At 46.3% G+C, this 23010-nt stretch overlaps 2 protein-coding genes across 2 annotated transcripts; one reads left to right on the forward strand and one right to left on the reverse strand.

Moving 5' to 3' along the window:
• Window positions 1–745: 745 nt before the first annotated feature.
• NAXE (NAD(P)HX epimerase) lies at window positions 746–11504 on the reverse strand. The gene is made up of 6 exons (XM_083478381.1): window positions 11270–11504; window positions 8131–8239; window positions 6811–6918; window positions 5467–5580; window positions 4229–4376; window positions 746–1454 (listed from the first exon to the last, which is right to left on the reverse strand). The coding sequence occupies exons 1-6, from the start codon at window positions 11428–11430 to the stop codon at window positions 1252–1254; spliced, it is 843 nt and encodes a 280-aa protein (XP_083334507.1). The 5' UTR covers window positions 11431–11504; the 3' UTR covers window positions 746–1251.
• LOC310694790 (uncharacterized protein) lies at window positions 10790–15437 on the forward strand. Its single transcript, XM_083478363.1, has 2 exons — window positions 10790–11274; window positions 14657–15437. Exons 1-2 carry the CDS (start codon window positions 10893–10895, stop codon window positions 15382–15384), a joined length of 1110 nt encoding a protein of 369 aa, XP_083334489.1. The 5' UTR covers window positions 10790–10892; the 3' UTR covers window positions 15385–15437.
• The last annotated feature ends 7573 nt before the right edge of the window (window positions 15438–23010 follow it).

Genomic DNA, 23010 nt, shown 5'->3' on the forward strand with positions numbered 1-23010 from the left:
ACAGTTAAAGCCCCACAATACCACTATAAACAGTCCTGCTGGCTCCCCACAAATAATCATGGACGTTGTAGGTTTTTTTTATGGGTGCTGGGTGTTAGGAGACACAGATTCCCTTCCCAGAGCTACAGTTCCCGGAGTGGTTTAACCAATCGATCCCTCTTCCATGGGAACTCTGGTAGGGGAATGGTGGTCTCTTAACAACGCACAGTACCTTTGACAACCTACTACTCCCAGAATTCTTTGAGGGAAGCCATGACTGTTTAAAGTGCTTTAAACGTGTGAATACGGGTTCCATCCAGTGTTAATCCTAGTAAGATCAACAGACACAACAGTCTACTAATTTAAATGAATCTGCTCCGAATGGGACAAATGTTGGCTACAACCCCCATTTTTCATAATTGGCTGCTAAGAAGCCCAACTCTTGGCTGCTAAGAAGCCCAGAAGTAGGTTATCAGGGCATTAGCCCAACAGGGACATTTGGTGTAGCCAATATCCAGCAGAGGCACTTTCCTCCATGCACAAGTCCAGTGTTTCTGCTCTCCCATTTCTTGTGTGCAGCAAGTATAGAGTTCCGCCATGGAGCTGCCCCAACCTAAGGAGCTGGGCTGGGTTGGTCCATGCACGGTTGGCTGCCCAGCTCTGCCCTAAAGCATGTCCACAAGGACAACAACAACAGTTGGGTGGTGTGTTTTTTTAAGCAAAGTTATTTTTTAATCACACCATTTTTATTGAAGGAAAATGAAAGTTATTTTTTAATCACACCATTTTTATTGAAGGAAAATGAAAGTTCTCTCAGTTCGTTACAGTCTATAAAACAGTCTCTTCCTTGCACAAAGGAAAAGAATGAGATTCTCCTAAGGGGCCTTCCAGATGTTGCTGAACTACAACTCCCATCAGCCACAGCCAGCATGGCCGACGGCCAGGGAAGGTGGTAGTGGTAGTTCTAGTTCAGCAACATCTGGAAGGCCAAAGGCTCCCCACATCTGCACTGTTGTTCCTTTTCCCAGACACTAATCATACTTTACAATGTGATGGAAGGCAGCCTTTTTTGGTTTGTTTGGTCTAAAGCTGTCGCAAAAGTCTTCTGATCTCTTCCCATATTGCTCTCAATTGCTGTGCGTCCACTTACGATCCAAGGCTACTTCTTAAGGCCTAACTTGTAACTCCAAATAATGAACCACCAAACCTTAACCCAACCTAATTTCAATTCCTCCTCTGATCCAGATGTCTCCCCAGCTTGGGGTGCAGTGGCTAGGAGAGCCGTAGGACGCAGTCTGTCTCTGGGTACTCCGGGAGGTTAAGGGAGTACTTCTTCTGCAGCGCTGCAGGCACGAATCTGCCGCCTAGGAAGTGGTAGCGTCCAGTGAACTGCTTTGCAGCCTTCTTGGGCGCAGTGAGAGAGATCAGCATGTCTGGCTGAAGCCCATCGGGGTTCCCTTTCTCCACGTCCCAGCCTGAAATCAAAGAAGGACAAGTGCTTGAGAAATAAGTTCACAGCCACTTTCCCTAACCTGGCGTGCCCTCCAGCTGCTTTGGACTACAACTCCCATCAGCCCCCACTCCAGGGGTGTGCTGGCTGGAACCGATGGAAGTTGCAGTCCAAAACGTCTAGGAAGAATCGGGTCAAGGAAGGTTGGTTTACATAGAGACATGTGGTTTATCAATGTGCTACAACGCAGCAGCCAATATCAAACTTCTTTGTAACTCCCTTGGTGTGCAAGTAGTCCTTTATTCCGTAGAAGAGGCATTGCCAAACTTGGCCCTCCAGATGTTTTGGGACTGCAACTCCCATCATCCCTAGCTAACAGGACCAGTGGTCAGGGATAATGGGAATTGTAGTCCCAAAACACATGGAGGGCCCAGTTTGGCCATGCCTGCCGTAGAAGGAAGATGCTTACCACCTGTCAGGTTGCCAGAATAGCCTTGCCGACCAGGCTGCAAATCAGGAAGAGGCACGCGGCTTGAAGGCAAAGAACTTTATTGCTTCGCAACCAGAGATCCCCGACACCAAGGCTCTCAAGGTATGAAAGTTGCAGAAGCTGGAAACCTTTCCCGTCCTTTAAGTGTTTCTCTCTGTACATTCTTCTGGTATCATTCAGCTTTTCTTATCTGCCCTTTCTGTTTTTTAGCTCTCCTTTCTTGAGCTGGGGGGGGGGGGAGAGAAGGGGCCGGAAGAGGACTGTCCTGCAACGCGGAAGATGTATCTTCTGCTCTCTCCCTATCAGGGTCTGTGCCCACACTGTGCCTCTCCCCTTCGCCCCTACTCTCTGGCTCCAAGACTTTCCTGATGGTTCCCTCTGTGGACCAGTCTGAGTCAAACTCAAAATCTCCCTCCTCCCCAGTGGTACTTCCTGGACAACTGGTAGCCACCACTCCTCCTTGTCTAGCCAGTCTCTGACACCACCTCAGCATTCATAGAGTGGCTTTTTGAATGTTTTAAGGTGCTCCCATGTACATTCTCTTACAACAACTTTGTAAGGTAGGTCAGAATTATCTCCCTATTGTAGGGAGGGAAAGGCTGTGCTTGGCTGAGTGAGTGGGATCTCAACAGAAGGGTAAAAATGAGGTTCTTTAACAAGAACTGAAACTGAAACAAATAATGGGGCTGGAGTCGTCAAATGTTTAAAATAAGGATCTAATGCAGGCATAGGCAAACTCCGGCCCTCCAGATGTTTGGGACTACAATTCCCATCATCTCTAACAACCGGTCCTGTTAGCTAGGGATGATGGGAATTGTAGTCCCAAACATTTGGAGGGCCGGAGTTTGCCTATGCCTGATCTAATGCGTAGGGAGTTTTGATACAAAGCCACAATGTCTAAATGAAAACCCTGGTTAATTCAGTATGTTCCAAATTACAAATCCAACAGCTGACTGTTAAGTGGCTGCCAAATTGATCCACGGCTGGCTGGACCCATTTCTGCAAAACCGGTATCATGAGGCAGAATTCAAAATTCTGGTCTCTAAAAGATTCCTGCACTGCAGGGGGTTGGACTAGATGATCCTCGTGGTCCTTTCCAACTCTATATGAATCTATGATTAATGACTGCACAGCAACATACAAACATTTTAATAAAGCCCCAAAGCCTGATTTTACTCTGAAGTTGCGGCTGGTGCTTCCATGAGCCAGCCTAATGGTGGTAGCATGTTCTCCAAATTTTGCAGAAACATTTATTCCTTACTACCTCTTAGCACCCTGAAATCAGCAATACAAGAACTATCTCTCTGAGGTTCTCCACCCCAGTTTTGGAATGTGAAATGCAAGGGCAGCTAACCAGGTCCCACCCAGAAAGCTGGGGAACAGCATTCAGATGGGGGGCAGGGCTCAAACCAAGGTTCCATGTGGGTGTGTCATGAAATCGCACACCGTTCTGCAATTGCTGTATTGAATTAAAATATTCATACTCTAAAATGCCCTAAGGCATCTAAACAAAACAAATCTGGAATAAAACCAAAAAGTCCCCAAGCCGTACTATTCAGATTCGATATACAATCAAAGAATACAGCTACCTAAAATAAAAGTACTAACTTAGATCCATTAATTGTCAACAACCCTCAAGCAGCAAACGGCCATCCTCCAAATTGGAGACCCCAAACAAAATTGGTTTCATTTGCCATCAAACCCAGAGCAGACTGGAAGCTTTAATTCTCCCCCCCCCCCCCCCAAAAAAATTTATTTTGTAAATAAATGTTTCAAAATGGTGGCAGGGGGATGAAAGTGCTGCAGCCCGAGGGCTAAGGAAACCTTCGCTGACTGAGAATTCCAAACATGGTTGCATAATCTTTATAAAAGCCAGGTAACTCATCCACAAAGAGTGGTGCAAAGTGCCATAAGCAGCCCTGAATATAAGCACAAGGCACAGAATATGGGACTGGGAGAGTTCATTAAGAACTGTTTTTTAAAAAAGTAAAACAAAACTTGCTGGTGGCTTCTAGTCCCCAAGGCTGCGAATTACTCCTTGCTTCTATCTGTGTAACTAGATATACATTATGCAAAGTATCATTATTATTTCTATTTACAAAATGAGTTACTGCAAAACACAAAGCTCAAATCTGCCTAAACTTGTGCAGGTTAAGAGTTCAGCTTCCTTTGGGCTCAGTCCTGGCTACAGAATTTGAAGGGGGGGCTGGAGATGGAGCATGCAAAAAAGAAATCCATGTGCTACATTACACGGAAGCTGAAAGAATATTTGGGTACCCAGCTCAGAGAGCATCCTTGGCCCAACATACCAGAAGGGATATCGATGCTCGCAATGGGGACAGTGACCTTCTCCAGAGTGCTCAGGATGGTGCCAAAGGGCTCTCGCACAGCCCCTTGGAAGCTGAACCCAAAAATGGCATCCACCACCAGGCCATAGAGCTCGTCAATGAATGCAGCCTGCCAACGAAACGAGAGGCAACAGGTTAGTGTAATACATGGGCTATGACCAATGGCCTCAAAGGCCAAATTCTCATTCAGATAACAGGGAGGGTGTATGTGTGTGACGAGACAAAACACAAAAGTGGTCCAAAAAGTCAATGCAAATTTAGCTTTTGGAGAGTAGTCTAGTTTCTGTGCAACTCCCCCAAACCTCTATCCTCCAGAATACCAGGTGGCACTAACAAGAGTTCAAGGAAACATTCCAGACAAAGAAAAAAAATCACAGGAACATGGGAAGTAGGGCTGCAAACGAGCCGATAGGTGTGTAAAATGTGGCTAGAATCAAGGAGGTTATATAGGTGCCTTAATGCAGATTTTGCCGAATCGTAAATATAATTTCAACTCTTGACCTTCACATTCTGTGACACCCACCCCAGGCGCAGATCAGACCCACCCCCTCCTACCAAACCCAACCAATTTTGACAGTAGCAGGAAAAAAGGAATGAAAAGTTAAGACACACATTGGTGTAGGCAGAGAGCTTTAAACCTTTCCTGATAGGGATGTCATTTGCCTTCTTCCCCACTCCTCAACTGACCTGCACAGAGTCACAAACTACCAACAGCACACATAAATCATTTCTTGCATATATCTGGCACTATTAGTTGAGCCAGCAGTACAGTGGTACCTCGGGTTACATACGCTTCAAGTTACAGACTCCGCTAACCCAGAAATAGTGCTTCAGGTTAAGAATTTTGCTTCAGGATAAGAACAGAAATTGTGCTCCGGCAGCGCAGCTAAAGTAGTGCTTCAGGTTAAGAACAGTTTCAGGTTAAGAAAGGACCTCAGGAACGAATTAAGTACTTAACCCGAGGTACCACTGTATATCATACCAAACAAGTTGGAGTTTCATTCCCCGTAATTTCCATATGGGCGCACAAAGCTAGTCTCGGGGTTCCCCACCTCAAGTTTACATTGCGTTCCAGTTTATTTCCCCTATTTGCTGACCTTAATATTTTGGCTACTGCCCATAAAGATGTGGGTTTATGGTGTTTCTTAACCTGATCCAACACCTATTCTTCTGGGTTTTAGAGGTGGTGGTCTACCTACTTCTGATGGGAACTCCGAAAGGAACGGGATGTCCATTTTCTTGCACTGCGTGGTTAAACCTTCAAAAAGTGGCTTGTTGGGGCGTTTAGGGTAAAACAGTGTTGGCTCATAGCCCTGCAAGAGAGACATGATATTCATTTATTTATCTGGAACACTTATACAGTGCTACCTCGGGTTACAGACGCTTCAGGTTACAGACTCTGCTAACCCAGAAATAGTACCTCGGGTTAAGAACTTTGCTTCAGGATGAGAACAGAAATTGCGCGGCAGCGGGAGGCACCATTAGCTAAAGTGTTACCTCAGGTTAAGAACAGTTTCCGGTTAAGAACAGACCTCCAGAACAAATTAAGTTCTTAACCCGAGGTACCACTGCATCCTGGGTTATAACCTGAAGAGGTCCTCAACGCAAATTACGAAGATTTGCACAACTGTATTGATTGACAAAGCCCCAAACAACTTATGTCCAAGCTACCTCAGGAGCCATCTGACACCTGGTATCGTAGCTTGATCACTGAGAGCATCTGCAGGGACGTCACTGGTCACCTCCCCAAGGTGGTGACACTTAATGGACAACAAACCATTGGATTTGAACAGTCCATACTTTGGCCACATCCGCACAATGCATATTAAGCACTATGATACTTTACATAGTCATGGCTTCCCCCAAGGAATTCTGGGATGTGTAATTCATTAAGGGTACTGAGTTGTTAGGAGAACCATTTTCACCCCAAAGAGCAACAGTTCTTAAGAGTTCCTGTGAATATGGATTGAGAATTGTAGCTCTCTGTGGGGAATAGCAATCTCCTAATTCTCACTCTCTTAACAAACTACAGCTCCCAGAATTCTCTGGGGGAAGGAATAGTGTCACAGTCAACTGCCAGTAGAATACTTGTACCGTGGCAAGAAAATGTGATTTGAAGGGCTGTAGAAGGTCGACTGACTTATCACTAGATCATCTAAGAGAGCTATGTTTCTGACATGTCCTTTCAGGTTATCAATGGCTACTAGCCACCAAAGCTACACTCTGCCTCCATGGTCAGAGGCAGTAATGTTTCTGAATACTAGTTGCTGGAAACCACAGGACAGGAGAGTGCTCTTGTGCTTGGGTCCTGCTTGTGGGTTTCCTACAGGCCACTGTGAGAACAGGATACTGGAGCAGGTGGCCATTTTCCTGATCTAGCAGGCTTTTCTTATCTCCACTGAAAACAGCCAGTTCCTACATTACATGCCACATTAACCACATCCACAAGCTCAACCCCCAGCCCAATTCTGCGTAAGAATGAAGCACCGTTTGCAAACAGGCGCCTAGATTTCTACTGAGGGATAAAGGAGCAGGACACTCACAAACATTTTCAGGTGCCGGGCGCAAACCAGGCCGTCTCCTCCGTTGTTTCCAGGGCCACAAACAATCAGGATGGTTGGCTGGTTAATGGTGGAGTCGACTGGGTAGGCCTTGTGGGAAAAGGAGAAGACAAACATAAGTGTTTTCTGTGGAGAGATGAATTCTGTGATGATGCAAATAACCCGTGGATAGAAGTATCAATTGAAGTATTATTCTCATTTGTTTGACTTTTTCGTTGTTGCTTTGTTTAATAACAACAACAGGCCACCCATCTGGCTAGGTTTCCCTGGTCACTGGGCGGCTTCCAACATAATATAAAAACACAGCTTAAACATCAAGCATCAAAAACTTCCCAATACAGGGCTGCCTTCAGATGTCTTTGGAAAGTCTTGTAATTGGTTATCTCTTTCACATCTGATGGGAGTGCATTCTACAGGGTGGGTGCCACTACCCCCTCTGGCTGGTTCCCTGTAACCTCACAGTGAGGGGACCGCCAGAAGACCCTCAGAGCTGGACCTCAGTGTCCAGGCTGAATGATGGCGGTGGAGACGCTCCTTCAGGTATACAGGGCAAAGGCTGTTTAGGACTTTAAAGGTTAGCACCAATTTAATTGGTATTTTTGTTTGAAGCTATCCAGAGTGACTGAGGCACCCCAGTCAGATGGGTGTGGTATAAGAAATGAATTACTATTATCATCATCATCTGATGGAGAATTCAGTATCTCAAGCACCTCACTTTTATTTTTTTAAGTGCATTCTTCTAGTCCTTATGAGTTCACAAAGATGCATCAGGAATCTCCGTGGAGGAAGTATGGGATAAACTGGAAAGGGCAATGGGGCTGGTGGGGTGGAAGCCAAGGAACCCAACAGCAGTCAGAACCAGAGCCAAAGGCGCATGGAGCCAGCTAATTCCACTTTCGTCTCCATCCGCCTCGCGGTTGAATTCTACAAAAGCAGCACTGGGACTACAGAGGAGGAAGGTGACAGCCACAGCTTCCCCTGGGACCATTGTAACTAAGAAGGCAGGCAAATGGGGGCTGGCAGAGCACAGGCTGAGGTTGGTGGTGCTGTGCCCCTTTCATCCTAATGTGGCCCTCCACAGGTTTTTTGAGTCCAACTCCTATCAGCTCCATCCTGAAAGGCCAATGGCCAAGGATGGTGGGAGTTGTAGTCTGAGAACACGCAGAGGATCATAGGTTTCCCCATCCCTGTTCTGCAGCATCCTGCAGCAAGGAGTTCCACAGGTCATTCTCAGGCACGGCCATCCCTTCAGCCCCACCTTTCGGCACCATTCGACTTGTTCTTTATGCCCGCAACCCCTACCTTTGCAATGGCTGTGGCGCAGCTCAACCCAGCCAGCTCCATCAGCTGATCGACGCTGAATTTGTACTCATCAAACAGTTCTTGGTCTATGGCTTGAGCTTCCTTCTGGCTGGCAAGGAGAAGACAGAATCTCTTAGCACAACATTATCCTCGTATTATTTTTGCCTGAGATACGTTTAAGTCTTGTATCCCCACTTTCATCCTTTATCCACACACCTTTCCTGTACACAACAGCTTTATGAAGAAGGTCAGGCAGAGGCAGAGGGAAGGGGCAGGTCTCATCTGTACTATACATATAAAGCAGAATCGTACCACTTTAAACAGACATGGCCTCCCACTAAGAAACCTGGGAAGTGTAGTTTGTTATGGGTGCTGAGAGTTGCTGGCAGACCCCCTATTCCCCTCACAGAACAGGTCTGTTTAACATCCCATTTCTCTTCCCAGGGAACTCTGGGAACAGCAGCTCTGGGAAGGGAATAACTGTATTCTAACAACTCCCAAGATTCTTTGGGAGAAGCCATGACGGTTTAAAGCGGGATCCTAAACCATGTGCTGCTCTGGTTTGCCAGAAGCGGCTTAGTCATGCTGGCCACATGACCTGGAAGCTGTACGCCGGTTCCCTCGGCCAATAAAGCGAGATGAGTGCCGCAACCTCAGAGTCGGTCATGACTGGACCCAATGGTCAGGGGTCCCCTTTATCCTTTTTTAAACCCCCTTGGCGACACATCACACATAACAACCTTTAGGCAGGTGCTGGCGACATGGCCAGGAGTGTTCAGACCCCTGGGCTCTCACTTGTGGGGTGCCTCAGGGTTCTGTCCTCTCCCCCATGCTTTTCAACATTTACATGCAGCCACTGGGAGAGATCATCAGGAGGTCTGGGCTGGGTGTTCATCAGTATGCGGATGATACCCAGCTCTACCTCTCTTTTAAATCAGAACCAGTGAAGGTCCTGCGTGAGTGTCTGGAGGCGGTTGGAGGATGGATGGCGGCTAACAGATTGAGGTTGAATCCTGACAAGACAGAAGTACTGTTTTTGGGGGACAGGAGGCGGGCAGGTGTGGAGGATTCCCTGGTCCTGAATGGGGTAACTGTGCCCCTAAGGACCAGGTGCGCAGCCTGGGAGTCATTTTGGACTCACAGCTGTCCATCTGTATCCAGGGCAGCTGTTTACCAGCTCCATCTGGTACGTAGGCTGAGACCCTATCTGCCTGCAGACTGTCTCGCCAGAGTGGTGCATGCTCTGGTTATCTCCCGCTTGGACTACTGCAATGCGCTCTACGTGGGGCTACCTTTGAAGGTGACCCGGAAACTACAACTAATCCAGAACGCGGCAGCTAGACTGGTGACTGGGAGTGGCCGCCGAGACCATATAACACCGGTCTTGAAAGACCTACATTGGCTCCCAGTACGTTTCCGAGCACAATTCAAAGTGTTGGTGCTGACCTTTAAAGCCCTAAACGGCCTCGGTCCAGTATATCTGAAGGAGCGTCTCCTTCCCCATTGTTCTGCCCAGACAACTGAGGTCCAGCTCCGAGGGCCTTCTGGTGGTTCCCTCACTGCAAGAGGCCAAGTTACAGGGAACCAGGCAGAGGGCCTTCTCGGTAGTGGCGCCCGCCCTGTGAAACGCCCTCCCATCAGATGTCAAAGCGATAAACAACTACCTGACATTCAGAAGACATCTGAAGGCAGCCCTGTTCAGGGAAGTTTTTAATATGTGACATTTTAGTGTATTTTTCATCTTTGTTGGAAGCCGCCCAGAGTGGCTGGGGAAACCCAGCCAGATGGGCGGGGTACAAATAATAAATTATTATTATTATTATTATTATTATTATTATTATTATTATTAGGCATCTATGGACACAACGGTGCCTCTAGTTCTTGCCCACTCTCTGCCCCCTGGGTCATGAGGCAGGGAGGGTGGTTATTTCCCCACCTGCTTGAAAAGCAAATAGAGCCGGAGGAGGAAGTTGGAAGAGTGACCGCCTTTCCCGCGTCCTTTTTCAGCTCTCTGTGTGTTTTCCAAGGCTCAGGTCTCATGGACTGGAGTTTTACCCAGATTGCTTGGGAAAGTGAAGTTTGTGTGACTGTGCTTTCTTGATCTGGGGGAAAGAATTGACTAGAATGGGTGGCACCCACAGCAGGAAGCAGGGACCCTCTGGCCCTCCAGATGCTGCTGGACTACAAATCCCATCAAAACCAGGCCACTGGCCAGGAGTCAAGAGTCCAACAGCAACATCTGGAGTACCACAGGTCCCACCACCCCAGATGGATCAGTAGCTATCTATACAAACATATAAAGCCCTACCCTATTCTGTTTGCTTGCTTATTTATTTTTTGTGGCATTTGTACCCCACTCTTTTTTAAAATATTGATTTTTTAAATTAGATTTTCAAAGGTTTTAACAAATTTAATTCACATACAATATATCATTCACCCCTCCCTCCCTGATGTTTTTATTCTTATCCTTACTTGCTGCATTATATTGGTTGCTAAGCTCCCCCCCCCCCAATATCTGGAATCCTGCACACGATTTCATATTGCTACAATACTTTGACAGATCTTACCCCGCTCTTCAGCCAGCCAACCCCCCCCCCCAAAAAAAAAAGTTTTAACCGATTTTAATCTTGTGAATTCATGTCGTTGTAACCCACCCACCCTGGGAAAGCAGAATAAGAAATCAATTATTTAGTCTAAATATACAACAACAACAACAACAACAACAACGCAGGGCGCCTTGATGTCACAGGCTCGCTAATCGGATGAGCGAGGCTGCAGCCAGGAAGTGCGCTCTGTGCATGCTCGACGGCACTGCCAGTCCTTTACAAGTTGCACTCCGGAATCCTGAAGCTGAGCACAGGTGGTGGCGGCGGGTGGGGCTCAACCTCGGCCTCCTTCCGTGTCCACTGACCAGGTCTTTGCAAATCACCCCCAGGCCTTCATCCCCCTTGAACCGAAACCGCTGGTGGTTGCAAGAGCAGCGCGTGCTGCTGCTTCTCCTGCTAGCTCTCCCTTCCCTCCCCGGGCTTTTTTTCCAGGACGGTCCTCCGAACCAGTCCGAGAGGTACGCGGGGCCGCGGCTCGAACCCGGCCCTCCAGGAAAAAGCCGCTGGGCCCCGGCTCTCCCCTCCAGTCTCACCCGAGGTACTTGGGCCCCTGCGCGGCCCCAGACGCCGCCGCGCTCTGCATGGCTCCGGGCGAAGGCGGCCAACGCGGGGCCGGGCAGCGCCCCGCTCGAGCCGCTCTGCAGAGGAGCAGGCCGAATCCCAGCAGAGCCGCCCGCCGCAGCCCGGAGGACATTCGCCCCGACGGAGAGGGAAGCCTAGCCGCGCTCGCTGGGCCGCTCCGGCTTGCCGCTGCCAAGCGCCGCCCTCTCTCCGGCCCTGTTGCTGCTGCTGCTGCTCCTCCTGCTGGATTGAATAAGTCTCAGCCCCCCAGCAGAGTCCGAGCCGGAATGGGCAATTCAATCTAGCTTCTTTATTTATCTCTCCACCTTTTTCTCCAAAAAGCTCATGGTGGTGTATATACAAGGCCAGAGTGAGAACTTTGTTTTATAAAATTTAAACACCGCTTCATTGGTGTTTTCTTAAGCCCTCAAAGTGGTTTACAAATAAAGATGGGACAATGAAACTATCAATAATAAAAATACTGCTACTAATAATTTTGACTTTGGAGAAGCTGAAATAGCCACAGGTTGAATCTCACACCAAATTTCTAAACACCTAGGCAGTCTTGCCTAAACAAAACTCTTTTCTAGCAGGCGCCAGAAAGAGTACAGGGAAGTGAAGGTGATGTCAATAGCCAGGGAGCTTACAAAGAAAGGCAGAATGGGCATTAGGTGGTATCTGCAACAGTGCCATTTTCGCCAATCCAAGTGGTTAAGTGGGTGCATATGGAGTAAGACCCTAATCACAGAAAAGATTAGGGTGACCCCCAGTATACTAGGGTTGCAACCCTACCATGTACTAAATGGTTAAAAAATAATAATTCCCAAAAATATTTTTTCTACCTATATCAGTAGCATGACCCTTTCTTTAGGTGGGTATAAGTAACTAAAAGAACAGGAAATGGGGAACGAGTGTGCAGCAGAGGATAAGGAAATCTAACAAAGTTCTGGTTTTCCACATAATGGCTGATTTGATACTTTTAAAAAAATGTACTCATTTTTGGAGGGTGTCCTTAACTTTTCTGGTTGCCTAAGCACTTCTTTGGTCTGCCTATTGAGTCATTCAGCACTGAGTATACATGGTCCGTCCCCCCCTCAATTTTTTAATTTTTTTTGTAAATAATTTTTATTACATTTTCCTTCCCCCCAAATTACATTATAACATATATCATAAATTCACCAATCCCAAATTGTCCCTCCCCTCCCCTCCTCCCCCAGACTTCCCTCAACCTCCTTTTCTTGTTTATTTTAACACAATATCAAATCCTGCTTATTTCCTTTCGATTCATTTTTTTATATTTAATCTTATAATTTATATAAATTTTCTTATTTGTAAATGTTTACTCAAAACCTGCTAATGAGTCCATTGGTCTTCCCCCCTCCTCAGTTAATCCCCTCAACAACCCTGTAAGGTAGGTTAGACTGAGAGGAAATGACTGGCCCAACATTTTCAGCAGGGGGCCGGTCCACTGTCCCTCAGACCTTGTGGGCGGCCGGACTATATTTTGAAAAAAATAAATTGAACAAATTCCTATGCCCCACAAATACAGTGGTAACTCGGGTTGAGAACTTACCGTAGTTCGTTCTGGAGGTCCGTTCTTAACCTGAAACTGTTCTTAACCTGAAGCACCATTTTAGCTAATGGGGCCTCCCGCTGCCACCACACAGTTTCTGTTCTCATCCTGAAGCAAAGTTCTTAACCCGAGGTACTATTTCTGGGGTAGCGGATTCTGTAACCTGAAGCATCTGTAACCCGAGGTACCACTGTAACCCAGAGATGCATTTTAAATAAAAGCACACATTCTATTCGTGTAAAAACACCAGGCTAGCCCCACAAATAACCCAGAGAGGCATTTTAAATAAAAGGGCACATTCTACTTATGTAAAAACACACTGATTCCTGGATCATCCGCAGGCCAGATTTAGAAGACAATTGGGCTGGATCCGGCCCCCAGGCCTTAGTTTGCCTACCCATGTTCTAACCATTACACCACACTGGCTCACTGCATGGCCCTCCCTGTATTAAGTAACCTGCCCAGCTGCCCCAATGGTGGTGCAGCTAGGGAAAGATAGAGGGGTGGGGAAGTCCTGATCTGGTCTACCCCACACCCCACCTCAGCACATTTTCATACCCTCCTGAGAATTCACCAATAGACACTGCATTCTGATGGGGATGTAAAGGCATACTCTGAGCATGTGCAGTTCCACATTTTTAACTCGTAGCACAATTATATCCAACGAATAAATTGGGGTTTGCTTCTGCTGCCCTGCTGCTGATCACCTTTATTTGGGGGAAAGGACTACAGTATTTGGTTGTAGGAAATAATAACATTTTAAAATATAAAGTATAAGTAATAAAATGAGGGTAATGCAACCATGTGCATGTCCAGCTGGCTGTCTCCTGACTAAAAAAAAATGTTTTGGTTTTTAAAGTAAAAACGGAATCATGCAGCGGAGACCAGCTTCATTCCGATGGGCAATGAGATGCCCATAGTGACACACATGCACCGATCCCAGACCTGTTTGTCGCTGCTCCTATCACCTGCCACTCTTTGGGTTGCCATTTGTGAGCCCCTGCACAGTGCAAGGCCTGGATTTCAGGCCCAAGGCACAGACGTAGCTGCATTCCTGTCCACCTGTGTCTTCTGTGACTTTGGAGGGCGAGTGGAGCACACCTAAGCAAAACCAGTGTGTGTTTGTGCCGAGCACCTACAAGCACACACACACTTCCTGGGGAGGGCGGTTGCTTTCATGGGCTGCTCGTGGGATTGCCAGACACCTCTGGCTGGGAATAAAATGCCGGGTGAGGGTGGAATCATGGTGGAATCAGCAGGCATTAGCCATGATACCCAAGAATAGGACCTCCATTTTTAGAGGAGGATGGTCTATCACAGGGGTCAGCAAGCTTTTTCAGCAGGGGGCCAGTCCACTGTCCCTCAGACCTTGTGGGGGGGGCCGGACTATATTTTGGGGGGGAAATTGAACAAATTCCTATGCCCCACAAATAACCCAGAGAGGCATTTTAAATAAAAGGGCACATTCTACTTATGTAAAAACACAGATTCCCAGAACGTCCGTGGGCCAGATTTAGAAGGCTATTGGGTTGGATCCGGCCCTCGGGCCTTAGTTTGCCTACCCACGGTCTATCACCTTCTTGCCTTGCCACTGCTTGAAATGGGATGCTGGATAAAACAGGGGCCTTTGGTCTAGACCCACAACACCCCCCCCAAGCGGGGTAGTTCTCCTATGTGGCTGTATTTGTGCATGTCCCCACCCCACCCCTCCTCCTCCCTGCATTTCCTCTCCCTTGGCTAACCATATTTTTACTTCCCTAATCAATTGGTTCCTTTGCCCATGTAGGCACACCACAGAGGGAGATGCAGAACCATCTCAAGGAGAAAAAGGAACTGCGGAGAGCAGCCCAGCCAGTGCCTTCTTTCCCTCCAGCGAGGCAGCCGTCTGGATACAGCAGCGCCTCCTTCTATGACTACACAAGTCTCTCACCCTCCACGGAATCGGCCAGTTCTCCTGGCTTTCAGTACAACAGTTCTTCAGAATCAGAATCCACCACCACCTCAGACAGCACCAGTCCATCGCGCTCTGGACACGGGAGCGCCTCCTCAGCTTCTCTGGTGGCGAAAGGTTCCTTGGAGCACCCTGAGCCCTCAGCCTTTAGGCACATCAGCTCCTTAAGCGAATGCTCCTTAGGTTTCGAAAGTGGTCCCTCAAGATTGGAGAGGGACGCCGCCAGTTCCCCTGACTACAGCTCAGCACTTGAAGGATGGGTTGGTGGCTCTGGTTCTCCAAGTCTTGCTGGGAATGGGGACTCTCCTGAGATCAGGCCTTCTGGTCCTCCTGCAAGCCCAGAAGAGTGGTCCGGCCCCACGAGCTCTCCTGAATGTGGGCCTTCAAAGCCTCCAACCAGAGAGGGCCACCAAGGGAATACAAGCGGTCCAGCCTCGGAGAGTGAAAGTGACCCCGAAGGCCCCATCAGGCTGGCAGCATTTTCTCCTCATAAAATGCTCAAGCACCTGAGAGGGAATTGCAGCTGCTGGCAAAAGAGACAAACCTCCAATAAAGACTATTGAGGCAGCAACAACGCACTCGCTGATGGCAAAAAAGACCCTTCAGCTCACTAAGGACCACTCCTGCTGGGGCTAGTGGCTTGGGGAGGGCACTCGCCCAGGCCTCACTGGGTCCTCCAGGCTGTTTTGGCCGAGCCATGACCAACTGCCCTACATCTGATGACATAGAAGCCATCGGGTGTGAAGTAGGTAAAGGTGGGGCTTGGATGAAAAGGGGCTTTGCAGGCACTGATGACCTGCTGATAAATAGATTCAGGTATGTAGCCATGCTGGTCTGACGTGGTCGAAATAAAATAAATAAATAAATAAATTGTCCAGTAGCACCTTATAGACCAACTAAGTTTGTTCTCCCCTTCATGGATCACTGCCTTGTCATGTTGAAGGGGCTTGAATAACTCAGAGAAGGTATGAGCTATGCCATGCAGGGCCACCCAAGATGGACAGGTCATAGCTGAGAGTTTAGACTAAATGTGATCCACCTGGAGAAGGAACTTGCAAACCACTTCAGTATTCTGCCAAGAAAACTCCATGGACATAAAAAAGGAAAAGCTTTGAGAGGAAAGTGAGTTTCTCCAAGGCATGCTCTGGTTCATGGGGTCACAGAGAGTCGAACACGACTAAGACGACTAAACAACAAAAAAGTTTGTTCTGGTATAAGCTTTTGTGTGCATGCACACTTTTTCAGATAATCAGTATCTGTATTTATGTGCTGATAAACAGTGCCTGAAAAGCCCCTTTTTGGAAGTGTTGCAGGCGAGGCTTCCCAGGCACTGAAAATCAGCCAACCCAAATCATGTTTTGTAAACCTTAGTTTGCCAATCTTGGTGTGCCACACTATAGTCAGCATGGACCATGGTTTAGAAATGTGCTTCACACCATGGTTTCTGAATTGCCAACTGATTATAGAGCATGGCACCAAGTCCTGCTTTTGCTGCCCAGACTTTGTGCCAAACCACAGTTAAGTTTCCTCGTTTGAATATTAAAAACCCAGTTGACTTTCATGTCCTCATAAGTATATTTGTGGACAGGGATTAATATCACTATATGCTGTTTTCACGCATAGAACCTATGAGAGTTTTATTACAAGCGAAGACTGCTAATAAATCTCTGTGCCCACATGCTTCCTCAGCACGAGCCTAGCAGAGTACGCAAATCGTGGAAGCCGTTTGAAGACTGGATATTGTCTTCCAGACAATGAAGGAAAACAACATGAATACTACAACTTGTGTTTATTAAAATAAGCAGTAATAAACATATAGAACTGTACACTCTCTTTACAAAGCCATTAATCAAATCTCTCTCACTATTCCTACAGAGCCTGCCAGCAAGTAACAGAGACACAGACAAGTAAATACTATAGTATGTAGCAGAGCTCGGCCAATCCACATACAACTTGCTGAAATGTGTGTATTTTCCTAAGTTACCCCATTGCTGGAGACTTAGATGCTAAGTCTGTTGCTGTTATAAACAGCAGGTGCACTGAGGTGAGTTCCACTGATACAGTGGAGGAGATATGCCAGATGCACAGATCAGGAGGAGCTACGAAGGGTGAGAAGCCCACCAGGTATGCTCAGGAGTTTGCTAACACAGCTGTTGCAGATTTAGCTGTGGTTAGTGGCTCGACACAGGTCTTGAAACCCGGAGTCTTGAAAGGGGTACAGAGTTTGTCCTCGAGGGATGGAAAACCACGCCCAAAGGCTGTAAGGTTAGACACTGTTTCCTTGGAGAAGGAAGCTGGACCACGTCCAGAGGCCGTGTGTGCCAACACTGATTCCTCAGAGAGGAACGAGGCTAGGGTTTGAATCCCAACAAAGCCAGGCTTCCTGATAGTCAGAAGGGCAATGACACCAAGACTAATCAACAGTGCAAGATGGTAAGGCCTGTCAGTGTTTGTAAAAAGCAAAAAGGAGGAAAGGGTTCTGACCTCCCTTTGTCTCCTCAGCCTGGTCCTCGGACCCTTGTCGGCATAAAAGAGTCCACGAGAATATTCTTGCACAGTTTTATTCTTAAACGTCTTTGTGCAAAACCGACTGAACAACTTTACACACCAACACCAACCAACCCAAACACCAGCCTCAGCACAAACTAACATTTCTCACTTATATATACAACCTGCTGCAGGCCGCTGAGTCATGCTGACCCAGCTTTATTCACATTAAAGAAACAGCGGCCATTTTAGCCGTGACAAGGCCCAAAGCCAATCCAGTTGCAGGTAGTTCCAAGGGTGGAATGGGTGATACAGGGGTATACTGTGTGTATGACATCTGTATGGTTGTTGCAGTTACATTGATGACTGCAACACAGTGCATGAAATGGGGAGGATGTTAGAATTCCTGATCCATGATTGCAGTCATGGGATTTTTGTCTATCACATGACGGTGTATGTTTTGACTCCACAGAGTGGGAAGTGACGGGGACAGGATGTTTGTGTTACTGTGTTCCGTGAAGTGGAACTATTGTCCTTTGTTCTTTCTCTTTGCTGTCTGATGCTAGGGAGAGAGGGAGCCATGTTGCAGTGCTCCGCGTGTGTTTATATGTAAATAAACGTAGATTAGCCAAAATGCTGAGTTGCTGAGTTCTGTTACGCAAGCTGCAAAGACTCTGCAGATCCCTAAGTGTGCCAATGTCTGTTGGCATCGGTCGCTGTGATGTTCGGGCAGAAGAAAGCTTTTGAAGCTCCCGAACAAATGACCAGGAGGGAGAGCATGTGTCTCTGCCAGGGTCCTACTCAAGTGTAGGACCAGCTCCTGACAATCAGTACATGATTTTGGGCTGGGGTATTTTAACTGCTCTTATATCCCCTTTTTTTCCTTTTTCTTTTACATACAGAGAATATCCCCCAAATGAATAATACACATGAAGTGGAAGAGAGAGATCGCTAAGAATGGCTTGGAGTTGAAATGTGAACTGATAAATCCATTTCCCCACATCCAGTGCTTTTTTTTAATGGAGGCACTCAAGAGTATGCACTACTGGCACCTCCCCCAGTATTAAAAGTTTGGCATTTACTGTAACAACTTCATGGTGAGTGCCAGCACCATTTTTTCCTTAAAAAAAAGCACTCCCCACATCCACTTTCGGTTATGCATAACACCCATATGATTAAGTGCACTCTTGAGGAGTTAAGCTATTGCTTTGTGGAGAAAGATGACTGAGTAAAACTTTGGATCAGGGTTTTACCTTTAGCCAGGATTGGCACAATTGGGGGGGGGGATTCCCCCACATAAGGGGAAGACTGCCATAAGAAGACAAAGAAAGTCATTCATTTCTATAAACACTTTAAGAACTATATTACAATCTGCAAACATTTCTGTGTGTTCATAAATTCAAGTGGCCAACAGCAAACAATGCCCATTATTCCATGGAATCCATCTTGAACATGAAACCATGTCACTGGCACACCGTTGTCCTCTAGCTGCTTCTTGTACAAGAATGAAAGTCTCCGGGAGCTGGCGGCATATGTCATCCTCTGCTAGAAGGGGGGCAAACATTGCCTCAGTACCTTTTTTAACTTGTTCATAAAGGTCTTTTGAAAATGGAGCAGGAGCTATAGGAACCCAATCGGTCATGTCTGAGTTGGACTAACATTGGATACAGCTCAATGGATGTGGAACACATTCTCTGATTCTCTCTCTCAATGCGAATTACAATAATAGTTGCAGCATGACTCCAGGCAGACGTTGTTGCATGATATCTGCTTGAGTTTGAATATTTAGCAATGAGGAGCATGTGTGCAATAAGCTAAACCAAGCCCTTTGGATTTCCATAAATTACATTTGACAGAATGGGATCTACTGAAGAGGTTGGGACATGGATTAGATGTTGTTATGGTGTCAAGTGCCAATCTATGTCCCAACAGTCATTGCTGGCACTAATTGACCTTTCACATCCAGCCCATTTCCAAATTCACCTCCATGCATAACATGTTGCAGTAACCCAAATGAAAGGTTGCAAGTGTTGATTTGTCCTCAAGATAATGCTGCAGGCCACCACCTAATGCCATGGCACCATAGGGTGGAGGTGATGAGGGCAAGGATGGAAAGCCAACATTGCTGTGGGGGAAAGGGCACAGAAGAAGAGCTCCCTTGTGACAGGCCTTGTTTGAATCAGAGGGGATTGTTTTACTAGCACTCTTCAATTTCAGTGTTTGGGGGGAGGAGAACTTTGGGCCCCTCGGTGTTCTTTGGGTCTCAACCTTGGGTCCCTAGATGTTCTTGAACTACAACTCCCATCATCCTTGAGCACTGGCCATGTTGGGTAGCCATGATCTCCTTCTCATATGCCTTCTGGATGATGCCAACTCTTTCCCATATGAAGAGGACATCCCCCTTTTGTCTTTACTATGAGGGAGTGAGTCCTTTACCTCTTTGTAAATGCTGGCTTTACCCATGAGAAGAAGAAAAAACTCAGTTGACACAGAAAGAAGCATTCCTTATTCACGTGTAGCATAAGTGGGTGAATGAGAAGTCCTTGGCTCAAAACACTGGGCCCTGTCAGAGAAGAAGCCATTGGGGTCTGACCTGTCCCTTCCTGGGCTGCCATCTTGTCCTGAGGTGGCAGAAGCAGCACCTTAGGCCCAATAAACATGCCAGTTCACTGCCATCATAGGCAGGGGATCTCCTTGTGATGCCTTGGCACAGGGGTCAGCAAACTTTTTCAGCAGGGGGCAGGTCCCCTGTCCCTCAGACCTTGTGAGGGGCCGGACTATATTATGAAGGGGGGGAAATGAATGAATTCCTATGCCTCACAAATAAACCAGAGATGCATTTTAAATAAAAGCACACATTCTACTCATGTAAAAACATGCTGATTCCCAGACCGTCCGTGGGCCGGATTTAGAAGGCGATTGGGCCAGATCTGGCCCCCAGGCCTTAGTTTGCCTACCCATGCCTTGGCAGCTCTGACTAGGTCCTTCAGCACCTGTGAATAGTCTGCTAAAGTTACACAGGTTTCAATAACAAGCAGATGCTGCAACAAAAATAAATCCCAGTTTGAGTAGGCAGGAACTGATATTGTACAATTATAGGTTTCCTTGTTGCGACCTGCCCGATAATCTTATGAAGGGCAGCTAAGAAATCTAATAAATGTTTTGCTGAGAGCTGCTCCTTCTGAGTTTATTTTATTGTTGAGCTTTTTTTAAAAAACAAAAACTTGCCTAGGATACAAGACAAAGCAGCACATTTCACAAATCCCCCCCCCCCGACATCATTTCTGCCTTTGAAATCCCAGTAAAGTCTGGGGAAATTCAGACGTATGACAGCCCTCATAAACTGCCACACATGGAGCATGACACGTCCCCACCAGAGGTACTAAACCTCCCCTAACACCACATACACCCAATCTTTAGTACTTTATACATATTTCAAATGAATAAACAAATGACAAATGTTATCATGGAACTTTGAAGTGTCAGGCATAGCCCTAATGGCTTTAGCCCAAACGTAGCAGAGTTTTTCCTGCACAGCGAAGAAGCTAGTTGAGGTGGTAATGACTAGTCAGCTAGACTCAGAATAACTATTTACAGGATTTATTAAAAGGAAAAATAAAACCAGCAGAGTTTCTGCATACAAAACAAAGCAAAATAAATCCTTTCTTTCTCTTTCTCTCTCATAACCATACACAGCACTTCTCCTAACACACCCCTAACACCAAACTGTGCTAGCATTCCTAGATAACAGAGTTGAGTGCTGGTCGTTAACCAATCAGAGTAAGTAGTTTCTAGGTCAAGCAGACCTTGGCTTTCTGCCAAGAGTAAATTGACACTGCCTTGAGTTAATTGTGTGAAGCCAGAATCTGTAAGTTCCCATGAGAATCAATTAACAGAAACTGAACACCCCCTCACAGATTCTGCTGGACAATGAACATCAAATAACACCTATGTAGGAGATTTTTTTTCCAGCAAACCTAAACCCTTGCACATTTGCTTGTTCTTTATCTTTGCCAATGGTTTAGTTAATACATCTGCTACATTTTCTTCACTTGATACATAAGTACATGTGATTATATTGTCTTGTACACAGCAACGTACATTTTGGTATTTTACAGAGATATGTTTGGAACGTGATTTGAAACCCTCTGTTTTACTTAAGGTTATACAAGCTTGATAATCAATGTAAACTCGTACTGGTTCTCCACAATTTACATTTAAATCTGCTAACAAATGCTTGAAATAAATCACCTCGTTGCACAATTCACTCAATGCGGCGTACTCAGATTCCGTTGATGACACACTTACAACGTCTTGCTTGCGTGACCGCCAGCTGATTAAAGCTCCACCGACCATTATGACTAGTCCTGTGACAGATTTTCTATCTGGCAAATTTCCCCAGTCACTATCACAGTAGCAACTCAACATTTCATCCTCGGAAGAATTTAATTGTAACATATAGCCAATTGTCTGTTTGAGGTATCTCAGAACTTGTTTTACCCCTTTCCAGGCATTTAGTGTGGGTTTTGAGACCAATCTACTTAATATGCCTACTGCGTAGCTAATATCAGGTCTGGACCACTGTGCTAGATACAATAAACTTCCAATTACAGAATGATATACATCAGGATGTTCAAATTCAGGACTCTCATCTATATGAAGTGTTTTTATGAAACCTGGATCCATAGGCACCGCTGCCCCTTTGCAATCCTGCATCCTGTATGTAGTCAGTAGTTGTTTAACTTTGTTCTGCTGACTAATTAGGCAGCTGCCATCTTGGGCCCAGCACACTTCCAACTCTAGATATGTCCTAAACGGGCCTAAGTCTTTCATTTTGAACTTACTGGACAATTGCTTGGCAAACCTTTTAGTTTGTTTATCTGTTTTGCAAGCATACAATACATCATCTACATAAATCAGACAAAACTCTTGATCACTGCCTGTACCACGTACATAAACACAATTGTCAGCTGTACTCTGCTTGAAACCAAATGACACTAAGGCCTCATGGAAACATTTGTTCCAAGATCTTGCAGCCTGTTTGAGACCATATAGAGCTTTGTTTAATTTCAACACTCTATTGGAACCTGCCTCATAACCAGGCGGTTCGGCTAGATACAGGTCTTCTGATATTGATGCATGTAAATATGCAGTCTGGATATCAAAATGGTTTAACAGGAGTTTTCTCTTTGCTCCAAGCGTTAAAATCAGCCTTACACTGTCCCCCTTAGCAGTAGGGGAAAAAGTTTCGTCATAATCTTTTCCAGGCCTCTGAGAATATCCTTGAGCCACTAAACGAGCTTTGTATTTGTACTTTCCTGTCACCAGAGGTTTAAGTTTGTACACCCACCTGCAGCCTACAATCTTTGCCCCCTCAGGCGCTGCTACTGGTGTAAAGACCTTGTGCTCATTCAGAGAGGACATCTCTTCCTCCATTGCCTGTTTCCAGAGCTCTGCCTCCTCTTTTGGTAACTTTAACACCTCCTGAAAACTCTTGGGTTCTGCAATTACACTAAACACATTTGCAGTATCTGGAGAAAAACGCACCGGAGGCACTCCTTTGTTTTGTCTTTTAGATCTTCTGGGAGAAAATTTTTCTTCTGACCCACTTTCCTCCTCAGAACTACGACCTCTCTTTTGTTGCTTAGCAACTGGTCTCTGGCTAATTCCACTTTCTTGAGAGCTCTTATCTGAACTTTCCT

This window comes from Podarcis liolepis (assembly GCF_965112155.1).
Source record: "Podarcis liolepis genome assembly, chromosome: 15".
NCBI classification, from domain to species: Eukaryota; Metazoa; Chordata; class Lepidosauria; order Squamata; family Lacertidae; genus Podarcis; species Podarcis liolepis.